The sequence below is a fragment of the Medicago truncatula genome, chromosome 7, assembly GCF_003473485.1.
Source record: "Medicago truncatula cultivar Jemalong A17 chromosome 7, MtrunA17r5.0-ANR, whole genome shotgun sequence".
Classification (NCBI taxonomy): domain Eukaryota; kingdom Viridiplantae; phylum Streptophyta; class Magnoliopsida; order Fabales; family Fabaceae; genus Medicago; species Medicago truncatula.
This window is the reverse complement of record NC_053048.1, coordinates 45,596,443-45,612,183: the sequence shown is the minus strand read 5'-3', so window position 1 is coordinate 45,612,183 and position 15,741 is coordinate 45,596,443. Positions and strand designations below refer to the sequence as shown.

Genomic DNA, 15,741 nt, shown 5'->3' with positions numbered 1-15,741 from the left:
TATTCATAAAGGTTAGTGAATTTCATGAATTTCATTTTCGATGAGTTTCTATTTGTTTATTATTTGTTTTGGCATGAGATATGTCTGTCAATTTGATTTTAAGTGAGAGGTTAGTGTAAATTAAGTTTACGTGTATGTATATAAAAGAGGTTGGTGTAGTTTACGTATATAGGTTAATGCAAATTCAAGTTTACGTATGTTCAATTTAGGTTAGTGTAAATTCAGTTTACTTACATTCAATCTAAGTTAATGTAAATTAAGTTTACTTATGTTCAATTTAGGTTAATGTAAATTTAGTTTACGTATGTATATAAGAGGTTAGTGTAAATTCAGTTTACTTACGTTCAATCTAGGTTAATGTAAATTAAGATTACTTACGTTCAATCTAGGTTAATGTAAATTAAGTTTACTTATGCTCAATCTAGATTAATGTAAATTCAGTTTACTTACGTTCAATCTAGGTTAATGTAAATTAAGTTTGTAAATTCAGTTTACTTACGTTCAATCTAGGTTAATGTAAATTAAGTTTACTTATGTTCAATTTAGGTTAATGTAAATTAAGTTTACTTATGTTCAATCTAGGTTAATGTAAATAAATTAGGTTTACTTATGTTCAATTTACGTTAATGTAAATTAAGTTGACGTATGTTCAATTTAAGTTAATTTGAAATTTTTATTTTAGTTAAAGGGTATATTAGTCATTCTGGGGTGTAACTTGTTTTTTTTAGGGTGTGACTAGCACCAGTCTTTTTTAATTCAATTAAAATAAAGTTTTTTATTTTTAAATACTGAAAATGATTTTTGAAATTTAAAAATTTGTTTTTTAATTGATAAAAGCCACATCAGATGCCACATGGCTACTTATGGACAGCCAGCGTGTGCCACATTGGTATCAGAGTAACATATGGCTGCTTCAATGGGCCCAGGGACTTTTTAAAAAAAAACAAAAAATTTTGCGAGGATGAAAAACAATTTTTTTTTTTTTTACCGGGGACCAAAACCCAAACTCGCTATATTTGCAGGGACTAAAAACATATTTTAACCTTTTTTTTTATTTGCCACATGTGTAATTCATTTACACATCATATTTAAAAAAAATTCTATATTATTGTCGTTTATATGGTTTGTATTTGTCAAAAATAAAATTTGTAGTTCTTATTCCTATAAATTCTACGTATAAGTATTCTTTTAAATTTTTATAAAGATAAATTCCAAGTTTATTTTCAAAATTTTTATTTTTTTAAACTTGATATATGATCCATATATTGATTAACTTCGAGATCAATTTCATAATCTATAAATTGAACTCAATTGAAGTCAGATCAAAATTATGTATCAACTAATCAACACAAAATAATATATATAGCCTATACTTCCTTGAATGAACTACAAATTTCTTCATGGAAAAGATAACCTCTACTCCTATAAATAACTACATCAATTAACTGAAAAATATAGGCTACATTTGTGAACTCATTGCATACATAACTACATATACATCTAGCCATGGATACCAAAGATGATGGTTTATTCCTCTCTCCTTTATTCGGTAGCATCCTTAAAAAAGTCACTTTTCGTGTGTTTTCATAGTATATACTTGTTTACATTTATGTGCAACATGAAATGTACAATTAATAAACCAATGGGATTTTTGGGGCACAATTTTTTTTTGGTAATGAGTACATGACTGATTTTTTATTTTATTACAAGTACATGACTGATTTAAGCACATAATATCATTGATAATGATGGAATAGTTATTGAGATGGCAAGAAAAAATAGATATTTAATTTCTTAGGAAAATTTAACTCAAGGCAACCAGATGCCTTACTCAAACAAATCTGGAATTTTTCCTATGCTTAGTTATTCTATATGATTTACTTATAAAAAATAAAATTGCAGGTATTTCTAGATCTATATTAGAAGCTTCGCCAGTTCATTACATAATGAAAATACAATCATTTTCACTTCTCACTAGTAATTCTATAGAGAGATATGAATCGGGAAAATTTGAAGCTGGAGGCTACAAATGGTATACATAATATATGTTCCTGATAAAAAATAATTTCATGAATTATAATTTTGGTCTCTAATTCATAGTGAATGAATATGTTAAAAATGTGTTTAAACCTCACAGGAAGTTAGTTATGTACCAAAGTGGAAACAAAAGCAAGAATGTAAAGGATTATATTTCACTATACTACAAAGAATCAAATACACCATATATGTTATAAAAGAATGTAGTTGCATTGGAGCCTCAAATAAATCAAAGAATCAAATGAAATTAGCAATAGTACAAATTAACTACACCTTGTCAATCCTACAATCTATGAGTGTAACAATCTTCCATTTATCTACATGTCTATATTCTAATTGGACTTTAACATCCCAAGTCTTCTACTCTTAACGTGAAAAAAATATGGATCTAAATCTTTACAATATACATCTTAGTTAAAGTACAACAAATTGTTGTTTAAATTGGAGGTTCAGTGTTGTTATGTCATACATACATACAAGTACATCATGTACTGAATTTATTTACAAATAACAATACACAATTGACAAATACTTGAAGGGATTAATCATCAAATGCAAGTCATGCAACCAAGTTATCCAAATGTTTTCTCACTACTGTAACACATATACAGAAACCCATCCTCCTCCTTGTAAGTTTGGTAAATGGAGGTCATAAGACTAGCTGTAGATGGAATCACAAGAACACATAAAAGACATGTATTAGCTTCCACATAAGATGACAAGATTTGGTTCATCTAAAGTGAGTAGTTAATAAAATGAGAAAAATCAAGGATTAATATTGATTTATTATCATTTGCATATAATATAAACCATTGATTTAGCTCATTTTAGGATTTGTTGTGAGTTTGACAGAATCACGATGAGCTACTGTAATTTTGCAAATGCTACAATTTGAAGCTTCTATAAAACCACGGTGTCATTGTGATTCCGGCAAATGCACCATAATACTAAACATGCTCTGACTCTATTCATCAACATTTGGCATTATTCATTTTACTCCTTAATTGAGTAGCTTACTTTGGATGAGCCACATCTAAGAAAGCAGAACCTTAACTACTAACTACTACAAATAGATTTATAGTGATAATATAAGGTGCATTTACCAGTTTGAGGAAGCGTGTTTTTCACAAAAATAAACAGAGCTTTTCCGGGAGTCAAACGTAGCCTACTACTTAAAATGTGAATAAACTGCCCAACAGACATGTCTCGAGGAACCAAATATCTAAAAGAGAAAAAACAAAATATGAGATTAGGCCCTTCAAATCAAAATTGGTATTCAATGATGCATTTTTGCTCAATCTTATAATTACAATAAATGAAAAAAGATCAGAAAACATAAGAGAGGCAATCCTATATTGCTATCACTGAAAAGAATTTTATAATATATATCCTTAGATTTTAGGTTCAGTATAAACTCTACTTAAGGACATTTATCTCTAGTTGGTTCGGACTTTCAACGGTCAACACCCTCATCATGCTCAAGACTAGATATGCGTGGAAAGGATGCATTTCAACATATACATACATCAACAACAACCAAGTCTTGGATTCATGAATTGAACAACACCATAATATTCTATCATGTATCATATCTTTATCCAGCTCGTTTATCTTCAGATCTTTCTATCATGTATCATATCTTTATCAAACTCATATTAATCTTTATACCTTTTAATATTTTTTATCAGTCTTTCTCCACCTGTAGTGATTTAATGACCCTCCATCTGATCTACTCTCATACTACATAATCTACAAGACTTCTCTCTACAAGTATCCATCTCAAACACATACAAAATTGACAAATTTTATAGGTTGACTTTTAAAGTATGACACAAAAACCAGAATTTTCATTTACCAAAATAAAAACATTATAAATTATAATGACAATGTTGACTATTTTGAAATGCATAATTGGAGAATCACAAAAAAAAAAAGAGAGAGAGAACTGCTGATCCAACTTAGAAAAAATGCAAAAAGAGAAACATAAAATGAAAACATACTTCTTCTTGTCCAATTCAGGTAGGTCTGTCCTAGAATATTTCTCAATGATGACCTTCAATAACAATAAGATAAGATAAATAAATATAAGCAATGATGATAATAATAATATTGATTGAGTAAAAAAATTGGAGGAAAAATATAATACGGGAACTCGATCGGGATATTTAACAATGATGTTTTGTGATTCCTCGCGTCGTTCATCTGGATTCAATTAAAATACATCAACAACAATAATGAAATAATAATATTGAAATGTGAGAAATTATGATGAGATGAAAATAACAAACCTAAAGAAAATTCTTGTTTGAAGGAATTGATCTTGCCCATGAGATATGATATGATAATATGAATTATGTGTTGGTGATAGAAGAGAGCGTGCGTGTATTTATCTTAATTGAAATTGAAGTTATAATGAAAATAGAATTGGTTGAAATGATTCTATAATATTCCGTTGCGTCGACCGTCAATTTTTCCTGGCATTACCACCAAGTTTAGTATCTCATAACAAAACTTAATAAACATAATCCACATTACAAAAGCGAACAACCACCGGCAAACATAAATAAATAAATAAAAGATAAATGTTGACTAGTGCTCTTGAAACATTATTTAAGCAATTAAAAGACGTAATTTTTACATAAAAAATTATACTTACTTTAATAATCGTTTGATTTATATTTTCAAAACAAAATTATATTACTTTAATAACAATGTTTGTTATCATGACTCTAAATAAAATTAACAAGTCTCATCCTAATCAATCAATTCAAAATATTTCTTTTCCATGCATACATACATACATTTGACTTGCCAAACTTTCGTTACTTTTGTCCCTTACTTTGACAATTTTTTATTCCAATCACTTGTGAAGACAAACTCCTTTGTCTAAAAAACAATGTCAGTGACATCCAAATTCAATCATACATTTGGAATTGCACGTGTGTCCCACCCACTTTCCAATCTCAACACGATAGAGTAAACTAATATAATGGAGTCTCTTGACTAATCTCTGGGATCAAGTTACTAGTTTAGAATTTGAATATATCTGCATTATTTGTTAATTTTCAAATACAAATATGGAGAACATAACACACTCCTTTTGAATTGATGGAAATGATATCATACAGTGAAATGAAATGGAATTATGCTATATTTTATTTATAATGACTTTAAATTGAATACTTGTAAAAAAAACTACTGTAATTTTGTTTGTAAAAAAAAAACAACTGATTTAATAATATTTTGAATTATAAGTCCTGACTTTTGATCCCTTGCCCTGTAGGGCTTTGGCCCTGGTATATCACTTTTGCAAGGGAGTAATTATATTTATACAACTATTTAATTGTAACTTTTGTGACATTTTCTTTTTTTTTCTTTTTATATTAGTCAATAACAGTAGAGAGAAGGAAAGAAAAAGCATGCATTATTTTTCACTTTTAAGGCAGGAGTAAAATGACATAAAAAAAAGAGTGGCTCTCAATTAAGTTGGTACCCTACTCTAATCTTTTGTCAAATGCTCATAAGTATTATTAAAAAAATAAAGAAAAATTACATAAAAATTAGGGGGACATAAACCTAACCTAGTAAAATCACACAAGAGTGTGTGCCGATCCCAAACAGGTGATAAAAAAAATTAAAACAATACACAAGTGTATCAACCTCTAATTAATCTTAAAACTAATTAAAGGTCTTGGATGTGGGGTTCGGATCTGGTGCATTAGTGCTGGTATGATCGCACCACCTTATTTATCTATTTGTTACACTTTTTTTTTTAATATTTGAGGATACTCTTATCTATTTATTATATGTGCTATTTGTGTTTAAAGTTGAGGGTAATTTGGAAAAGAGAAAAAGTCAGCCCAAAAAAGTCAAAAAGGTTATTTTCTTTTTATATATATTGTTTTATGACATGAAAGATTTGAGATGATGGATATCTTATTATGGTCCTATTAGGATGTCAATTTGTATCTTCATGTAAAGATTTTCGTAGGAGTTGTCAAATTTGAGAAACCGCGAATGACAGAGATTAGCATCATACACCGCCTTGCATGAACCTTGTCCTCTAACATTTTACTAAAATAACATTTATACTTATATATTTAAGTATTTTATGTTATATTTGTCTTCTCACACAATGTAAGTACAAATTTCTTTTATGTGATGTTTAAATTTTTTATTTGTTTTATGGCTAAATATTGTCTAGTGATTATTTTTCATGTTGACAAGGTTCTCCGAATCTTCTCAAAGTGTTGAATGGGGATAGGGGCGAGGAGTACCGGAGAGTACTCTCAGCCTCTTTCCCACCTAAAATCGACATACTACCTTTGTTCCTAATTATAGGATCCTTTTGAAAAAAATAACAGGAATTAAGATAGTGGACATTTGTATTAAATATGTTTGTAATTATCATTGTTTTTACAATTTTATTCTTTAAGAGAAGGTTGATTTATGTTTTCAACATGTTATTTATTGCTGATTGAAGAAAAAGATGTATAATAAATAAGGGCATGTATGTAAAGAAATAATTAATGTAGTTGAAAATAGAAAAGAGTCTTATAAAAAGGGATAGAAAAAAATTCTCAAAAAGGTCTTATAATTAGGGAGGGAGGTAGTATCTAACTTCCACTCCCCTTTCAAGCTAAATTGAAGTTGATAGCATTTGTGGGAGAGTCTCAAAATTGAGAGCAACAAAATACCAATAACCCATACATTGACACTTTTTTTAAAAATTTTTTTTAATTTTTTTATAAAACAATCAAAATTATATCTTCATTCAAAATCTTAAAATATTTTCTTGAAGAAGTCAAAAACTTAAAGAAATTAAATATATGGATCATTTCTCTTATATACGAGTAGATATTAGTGTCAACAAATAGCATGACTAGAAGAGCAAGATGGCTTGGAAATGGTTGATGGACAACAAATTTATCGAATCATACCCATATACTCATAAGTATATAGTATAAGTAAAATATTGTGTCTACATATTCTACATAAAGATTACGTTTAACAGCAACTCCTACAAACTCATTGCTATTTGGGAGAAACTCTTCTATGAACACAACCACAAATGATAAATACTTGGGCACAATCACATCAAATGAAAAAATTTAAAGCAAAAATAATTAAATCACATCAATCAACATCATTTAATTTTTGCATTTGATATGAGTGTATCTAAATATTGATAATTTGTGGCTGTGTCTATATAAAAGTTTCTCGCTGTGTCTACACATGATATACTTCATAATATGAATTTGTAACAGTGTTGACAAATTTTTTCTTGTGTTTTTAACCTCTCTTGCTCTTCCAGCTAAATAATCTCTTGTGCTTCACTACAAGTTCTAGAGCATGGTCCCCATAATTCATATATCACTACCATGGCACATGAGTATCTTCTTCTCTTGTCTCCCTTAAGTACTTAAGTTTTTTTTTTTTTGACAATTTAAGTACTTAAGTTATAATCAACTATTATTATTGTGTATATGCATGAAACCAAATTATATGTTTCTATATTATTTAAACAGTTTATAATGTTCATAATGCATGCGTGCGCTTAGTTCTATCGATCAAATTAGTACGGAATTCACCAATAATATACAACAATGTAATCTCAAAATAGTTTCACAGTTAAAAGTATTAAGTTAATCTTGAAAGTACAATGAGTACTCGGTTATGATCATAAAATAGTAGCACTTTGCAAGACAGAATCAAAGCAATATCGTGTTTCTGTTTGTTTGATTATTATTTGATCATCACCATGCGTAGATGTGTCAACATCTTCCACTAATTAATTAATTAATTTATTTAATTTAATGGTTCTATCAACAAATCAAAGCAATATTGGGCAATGTTTAATAAGATTATTAGAGTCTTTGTTTGATGTTATTATGGAATAGCCAGGGGTTAAATGAAAACAGTGATTGTACATTGTAGTTTATGCATTCAATCCAGGAGACACTTTGTCTATGTGTATGAATACAAAATCATTAGGGCATTGATGTATTTTTATTTTTATTTTTTTTACAATGTATTGAGGTTAAAATTAGATTAATTAGATAGATTAAATTAGTAATGTTAGTTAAAACTACTCTATCCGTTTTTAAATATAAATAAATTTTACTTTCTAGGTTAATTCAATTAATAATATATGTGGCCATACATCATTAATTAAATAAACTTAAAAAATAAAATTTACATATATTTAAAAATGGAGGGAGTACTTCTTACTTCTTAATTTAGTGGGGTCCATTGGATCCTAAGCCCCTGTCGTTGCCTTGCCAAACAAAAATAAAATCCTAGAAAGACGTTTCATCAATGCACCCAAGGGAACGTTGCATTTGGATCTGAACAATGTTGAAAATGGGGCATCTTTTTCACTTTTGACTTCAGTTCCTCGTTTCCAGTTTTTTACAACACTAAAAAATTCCCCTCGAAGACATGTGGAATAAAATGCTATCATTAATCATATCTTTTTGGTTCCTTTCTTTTTTATTGACAAATGATAGTATCCTATAGTTGAATGTGGATTACCATCGATCTTTTTGGTTCAACCATCTTTCTTTTTACAATTCAACAATTGATTGATATATGAGAGAATGAATATGAGAGGATCTAAATCCATATATACGTGGTTACATTAGTTTTAAAAGTTCAAATTTTATTCATCTTTTAGTTTAATATTGCACCAACATATATTGTTGTTGTGTTAGAAAAAATTAAAACGACCCGGTAGAATATAACCAAGAATGTACAAATGTTATATTTAATTAAATATTGGTTGATATAGTCTACCAAGATTGACTCAGTTGATTACCTATAAAGTCGTTAGTTTAACTCTCGAGTTTTGAGACGTGCTCTCATTCTAACGAATCTTTTAAGCTCAATTCATATCAACTTTTTATTCCAACAAAAATTTATTGGTAAAATGTAACATGATTTTTCTTACCGAGATAAGAAAGTGCCTTTGGTGTTTGCGAAAACTAAAATGCTATCAAGAACAAGTGAGTATTACATAAGACAAATGCTGATATCTTATCGACAATCTAAGATACATAAGATTTGAAATAAAATCACCGAAGAAAAAATTAGGATAACACTACAGTGTACGTGAATCTTCATCTTGTTTATGTTCTGGTTCTCCAATAAAAAAAATTAAATTAAAGTTTTTTTTTTTTTAGGAAAATTTTAAGTTAATTGAATTTGTAAAGTGGTTTATGTTTAAATGTATTTATGTAAAAGTGGATTAAACAATAAATTTAAAATCAATTGTAGCAACCAAAAATTACAAATTCCTACTTCAACTAAAATCAATTTTTCTTTAAATCATATAAATCACATTTGAGCCTCCACTCCAATATTGAAACCAAACATATGTTTAGATAGTTTGAGCATCCATGGAAGAAAAGACTCTTTAAACCTATATATGATACAACTAATTGATTAGGTGCAAACAAAATACTTGAATCAAGAAACTGGTGGAGTTGAATTGAATAAGTATCAGACAGCTCATATTTTAAATTTTGTATATATCCAACCGTGTAGATTACTTTGAACTATTTTTCTACTAAATTGAAGATCAGTGTCTAAATTAATAATAATTTGTTGGTATCAATTTATATGCATAACACCTCATAATATTGAATGAGATTATGACAAAAAGTAGTACAAAGACAGCAGAGATAAGTATGTTCTTGTCTTGTAATAAATTATATAACAAAAAGTTGTAATTGTCCTTTACAAAGTTAAATTAAGCGTGTGGTTTTGTTAGAGAAAAAAGATCTCCCTTTGAGAAGTGGGAAGATGAAGGACAACTCATAATTCAAACAAAGGTACACATAATCATTATTGAAGTTTGACAGGCAAAAAATGCATTATAATTCATCACAACCCCTATTTTTATAGCCTTACTTTATACCATTTTGGTTTAATAGCCACCTATGTTATAATTTATATCGTTGCTCATATTTTGAAAACCACATTATTTGCAACAATTACTAATTTGAGTAATATAAGTACTGCAAAAATATTTGGATTAAATCCGCAAATAGAAAAGCCTAATGCTTGGTTTAGCTAGGCTCATCAAACTTAGGATATAGATTATTGCATTCACGTAATTACACATACACCAATTGGAGGAGTCGAAATAAAATTGAACAGTTTGCATTCCAACCTTGAATTTTCAACTCTTATTTACAATTTACTAATTAATGTGAGAACGTTCGATACTCAATCTTACAATGGTTTAAATCGCATGACTACATTAAATTTTCGATTTAAATTTCAAATATTCACACAATCATATAATCACCAATCAACCAGACAAATTATTATCGAGCAACTTATATTCCAACTTTGAATTTTTGACCTCATTTACCATAGTGAGAATGTGAACTATTCAATATTGATTCAAATGGTTCACACGCGTGACTAAGTCATGCGTGGTTCCATCGTAGTTTCGTCCTTGACACTCTCATTAATTATATACAACTATAGATAAAGAACATAACTCCTCAACATAATTAAGGGAACATCGTCCTTCAAGAATTCAAATGCTACTATGCTATAGCTTAACTCCCAAACTAGTTAGTTCCTCATCATCCTAATTGCTATTTCTTGCAATTCACCCAAGTCATGATCATTATTATTGTTATGTGGCATTCTTTTCTTATAATTATTACAACCTTGGAATGAGAAATCTTCTCTGCTACTTTGTACATCTTGCATGCTCATCATTCCATCATTCATGCTGCTGCTATGATCAATTGATGACTCAAGTGAGCTTTGAGGAGATATAGGGTTCATATAAGTTGGACAAAATGGATAATTCATTGCTTGTGTGGCAGCAACATTATTATTGTTTCCTATCCACTGATTATTATTCTCTATGTTATGTGACAGCTGAGATTTCACTTGCATCAATTGTGCCTGCAAGCATGCTACCTGCATAATTAAAAAGAAAACTTAGAGAAGAATTGTACCAATAGAATTCATTAAGGTGATAACTAGAAAATTTGTTTGTTTATTAATAAATTGACTAACGAAGATTTAATATACATAGTGACAATAAATAATATTCTTTGACTGGCCCTTGAAGCATCAAAGAGCCTTAAGAAAAAGACAGGAGTAGTGTGGTTTAATTATCTCAATGATCTTCCAAATTTCTAATATATATTAAAAAAATAAAGGGGAGAGATAAAAAAAAATGAAAATTGCAAGTTCTAAAAAAACTTTGGTAAATGATCAATGACGAACTATGAATCACTGAAAATAAATGAATGTGATTAGTCACATGTGTAGGTGTTCGCCTGCACGTGTCGAACACCTGACAACGCCTTTAATTAGAAGTGTCAGTGCCATATACATGAGTAAGTATAGTGTTAGTTATTAGAAATTGAATGAACTTCTATTGTTCATTAAGAAAAAACATAGCCTAATGTGAAGTTTATATAATTAACTTGTGATGGGTAATTAACTATATAAATAATATGTGTACCTGTTGTTGTAAGGCAAAAATGTGAGAGACACAACCATACACAGGGTCTCTGATACGAGCTTGAGCCTCATAAGCAATTGTGACAACAGCTTCACAACGTTCATGAGCTGGTATATGCAAGAGCAACTTAGAAACATTGCTAGCACCAAACACTTTATGAATAGCTGCAAATCTTGCAGGTCCTTGTTCTGAGCAAAAGTAAGGTGCAAAAATGCAATCAGGTGCACATTTTCTTCTAAGGAACTTGCATGCTCCACAAGGAGAACCGGTTCCAGAGCTAGTTCCATTTGAAGAAGCCATATTGATATTAGAAAGGTTGTGTTTTGTTTTTGATGTTGTGTGCGTGTGAGAAGTGAAAGAAAGTGAATAAAAATTGTTGCTAGGCACACGGACACACTAGGAAATGGTGAAAGGTTCTAAATACTAAAATTTGAGGAGTGAGTGAGATGGAAGTGGGACAGTGGGAATAAGAGGCATAAAAGAGTCTTATAAAAAACATGAAAGGGGAGACATGGAAGGGTCATGTGTAGGGTTCAAGGGAGACATTTCTTTATGGCAGGTGCAATTAGGGACTGGTTTTTCTAATGGGAGGGGTTTGCTTGTTACTTCTTTTTGTTTAAAAAATGTCTTTTGAGACTTTTTCAAACACAAATCTAATCGCGATCATCGTGCTATTCTTCTATTATCATAAGACGAAATGAATAGTGTTTGTGCATAAACACATAAATATATTTATTTTCAAAATATTTTTTTATAGATAAGTATTAGGAAATATTAGTAATTATGTTAGTTCCTACCAATCTAACAGGGGACTTTCTCTTTCAAACTCCTTCAATGTCTTTTAGCTCCCAACAAAACTATCTACACGTAACATCCCGAAACTACTAAATCATTTTATTATTAGAAAAAAGTATCTCAAACACTTCATTTAACCTTGTGAAGAATACATTCATCTTATTTACATCAATTCTAAGTTTTTGTTTGTTTTTTTTCCTCACTCTTTTCATGTGTTTGTGTCATATTGATGTCCACACTCAATAATATACGGTGTTGAAATATGATTTAGGGTTAATTAAGTTTTTAGTCTTTATAAATATTTACAGTTTTGTTTTTAGTCCCTACAAAATAAAATCATATTTTTTAGTACCTGTGACATTTTCCTTAAGCATTTTAGGGACCAAAAATGTTGATGAAATTTTTTTATAGGGACTAAAAATGCTGATAGAAAATTTTATAGGGACTAAAAACAAAACTGTAAATATTTATAGGGATTAAAAACTTAATTAACCAATTTCAGAAATTATGTGTCTAAATAACACAACTGTTTTATTTAATAGTAACAATTCATATTTTATGGGACACTAAATAAAATAAAATAGAGTAGTACTTGTTTTTAGGTTGGTTGAAAGCTGAAAAAAACTACTTTTATTTTTGGTACACAATAGTGGTGGTTTAACCCTCTTGTTTGCTTGGTTATCGGCTAATGTTTTTGTTGTGCTCTGTTTTGTATCTGTTGTAACTCTTGGATTTTGCAGTAGTCTCTCGGATATACCTTATGCCTTTGGGGCTGCTCTGTTTCAGTAATATGATTCTGAGTCCATTTTTACTTGTTAAAAAAAAAAAAAAGTGGTACTTATTTGTTACTTCCTCCGTTTGATTTTTGTTTGTCATTTTAGTAAAATATTTTTGACCATTTACAATATCAATGATAATAAAATATTACGGAAGTACTCTCTCCGTCTGTATATAAGTCTTCTTTACTTTTTTTTTTTTTTACATTTTTTTAAGAAAAATTGTTAATGAAATTAATGTGTTTATTCTATGTTTGAATACTAAATTGTATATTTTGTTTGTATGTGTATTAAATTTTATTTTTCATATTTTAAGACAAGCTAGTGATATTAATTAGGGGTATATTTAAGAAAAAATATAATACATAAATATAGTAATTTGTATAAGGATTTATATTTAAAAACAATTTTTTTTCAAAGAAACTTATAATTAAAAACGGATGGAGTATTTTTTTTCACAAAATATTAATGTCTTTGACAAAACCTATGACAAACAAAATGAAAAGGTCGAAGCACTCAATAATTATTACCGGAGTACTATACCCAAATTCAATAATTAAGTAATTAAAAATATTTAATATTAGTGTATTATTAAATGTACTTTGATTAGTACTAGTGACTGACTAGTGAGAGTAGTTGTTAGGAAGAGTGGAAGCAGAAAAAAAAATCATTTTATTTATTTATTTTAGTATATGACTGTAATTGTATGGGATTGGACTTGGTTTAGTTTAATTAAATTATTTAATTGGTTAATTAGTTGTTGGTGTTATTTTTCCGCCGAACGCCGTACCTGGGAACTGCTGCTGTTTGTCGCTTCCTAAAGCTCAATTAGCACACTGCCACCTGCCGGTAAACACTACCACCAACTTCATCTTGAGTTTAGTTCAATGGATTTGTTTTAGTTACATCCTAATCATCATTATTAAAAATAAATTGTTCTACCAGTAACTAAAATGTTGAGTAAACACTCATTTTAACATGTCAAACGATATTATTGTAATCTTTGAATGTATCAAAGTTACAAAAATATTTTTAAAAATGTTTTTTATTGATGATTCTTAAATGTATCTTTCGTTATTTAGTTCGACCATTGATGTATTTTTCATTAGTTATTTTAAGATATATAATGATGTTGCCTCGTACGTTTAAAGACTAAAATAATGATTTACTTCAAAAAATTTAGATTATCTTTAGAAGGATCATAGCCGCTATAAGTTTTTTTTTCAGAAATAAATTCTACATAATGCAAAAGTAACATAGTTATGTGAAAGCTTTCTTGCAGTAATTTGTTACCAATAGTAACAAGTTTATTCATTACAAAATGTTTCAACATTGGTCATTACTCTTTTTGTTGCTTTATACATAATTTAATGTCAAATGGCATCTGCCTTCTCTTTCTTTGGTCTCAAGAAAGTCATAAACACTTTGGTGTGAGTAGTTTACAACTTCATTCCACAAATACACTTTCCGTTGCATGTATCATCGATTCCCACATTTGTTTGACTGTCGGCTACTAATTCTTTTACTTAGTTTACCAACAATAATAACAAAACATTTTGAGATTTGAGCAAAAAAAAAAAAAAATCATAAAAATTGCTCAATCTCTTGTAGAGCTTTTATTTGACATTTGGTGCAGGGCTGTGTTCTAGTGCTTCTTAATGCGTGTTTTGTATTTGCCTAAAGTTAATTTTAAATAAATTTTATAATTTTTTTTAGTAGTGGCCGGAGTTTGAACCCCGAACCACCTTGCATATTTTTATGCATTGTCCATACCAACTGAGCTAAGCTCACGAGGACATAAATTTTATAAATTGGTTGTGACTAAATGAATTTGAGGAAAAGTTATTTATACTACACTCAAAAGTGTGTTAATTTAACAATCGAGCTACATGTTCGATTCCCAAACATACTTACCTTACTATTGAACACCAGATTATCAAATGCCCATTTTCCTGGTAACCGAGGATTAAGAAGAAAAAAAAGTGTTGAACTATATATTAAAGGCTACAAATAAATTGGAAAGGCAAAAAATCCAAAGCAAAGCTAGAATAAATTCTAGAACATATCAAAATCAACGGCCAACATTTGCATGAAAAAAAGATTCAAACAAAACCTATGCCATGGTTAATTCGTCAATTTTCTATTTGTAACTCGTGAGTGCATCATTTATGAAATTCATATATTCCCTGTAGTTTTTTTTTTTTTTTATTCAAGCAGAAAGATGTATTTACAGATTCGGGAATATTAGATATTTATGGTCGTTATCAGAATCTAAAATCAAATCTGTGATTTTAGAAGAAAAATAACTCAAGTAGATCCCTTACATCACTTAATTGATTGAGTCACGCACCCACGCTCAAGAGACTAAATTAGAAATGGTTTAATATTATACATGGCCACTACTTATAATTCTTAAACCTACAATAATGAATTTGAAAGTCAAAATACTCAATCAGATTCAGATGAAATGCATTCAGAAAATAACAAAACAAATAATAAATAATCTTGTAACAGCCTATTCATCACACTAAGGACCAGCTGTGTTTGCTAGGCAGCAATATCAAGTCTCCAGTGACGTAAGATGAGCCACTAAGCAGCAGAGACACATAGAAATGGCTCATACATCATTAAAAAGCA

At 29.1% G+C, this 15,741-nt stretch overlaps 2 protein-coding genes across 2 annotated transcripts; both read right to left on the bottom strand.

Moving 5' to 3' along the window:
* Positions 1-2,309: 2,309 nt before the first annotated feature.
* LOC25499228 (autophagy-related protein 8i) lies at positions 2,310-4,482 on the bottom strand. Its single transcript, XM_013594407.3, has 5 exons — positions 4,326-4,482; positions 4,184-4,239; positions 4,038-4,090; positions 3,141-3,259; positions 2,310-2,698 (listed from the first exon to the last, which is right to left on the bottom strand). The coding sequence occupies exons 1-5, from the start codon at positions 4,363-4,365 to the stop codon at positions 2,610-2,612; spliced, it is 357 nt and encodes a 118-aa protein (XP_013449861.2). The 5' UTR covers positions 4,366-4,482; the 3' UTR covers positions 2,310-2,609.
* A 6,052-nt stretch (positions 4,483-10,534) lies between these two features.
* On the bottom strand, positions 10,535-12,191 carry LOC25499227 (LOB domain-containing protein 16). Its single transcript, XM_013594406.3, has 2 exons — positions 11,534-12,191; positions 10,535-10,980 (listed from the first exon to the last, which is right to left on the bottom strand). The coding sequence occupies exons 1-2, from the start codon at positions 11,831-11,833 to the stop codon at positions 10,624-10,626; spliced, it is 657 nt and encodes a 218-aa protein (XP_013449860.1). The 5' UTR covers positions 11,834-12,191; the 3' UTR covers positions 10,535-10,623.
* Between the last annotated feature and the right edge of the window lie 3,550 nt (positions 12,192-15,741).

Coding starts and splice junctions, on each gene's coding strand:
- LOC25499228 (XM_013594407.3), bottom strand. CDS start 4,365: ATGGGCAAGATCAATTCCTTCAAACAAGAATTTTCTTTAG. Junction 4,240..4,325: donor CAAACAAGAATTTTCTTTAG/GTTTGTTATTTT, acceptor AATTGAATCCAG/ATGAACGACGCGAGGAATCA. Junction 4,091..4,183: donor AATATCCCGATCGAGTTCCC/GTATTATATTTT, acceptor TTGTTATTGAAG/GTCATCATTGAGAAATATTC.
- LOC25499227 (XM_013594406.3), bottom strand. CDS start 11,833: ATGGCTTCTTCAAATGGAACTAGCTCTGGAACCGGTTCTCCTTGTGGA. Junction 10,981..11,533: donor TTTTTGCCTTACAACAACAG/GTACACATATTA, acceptor TTAATTATGCAG/GTAGCATGCTTGCAGGCACA.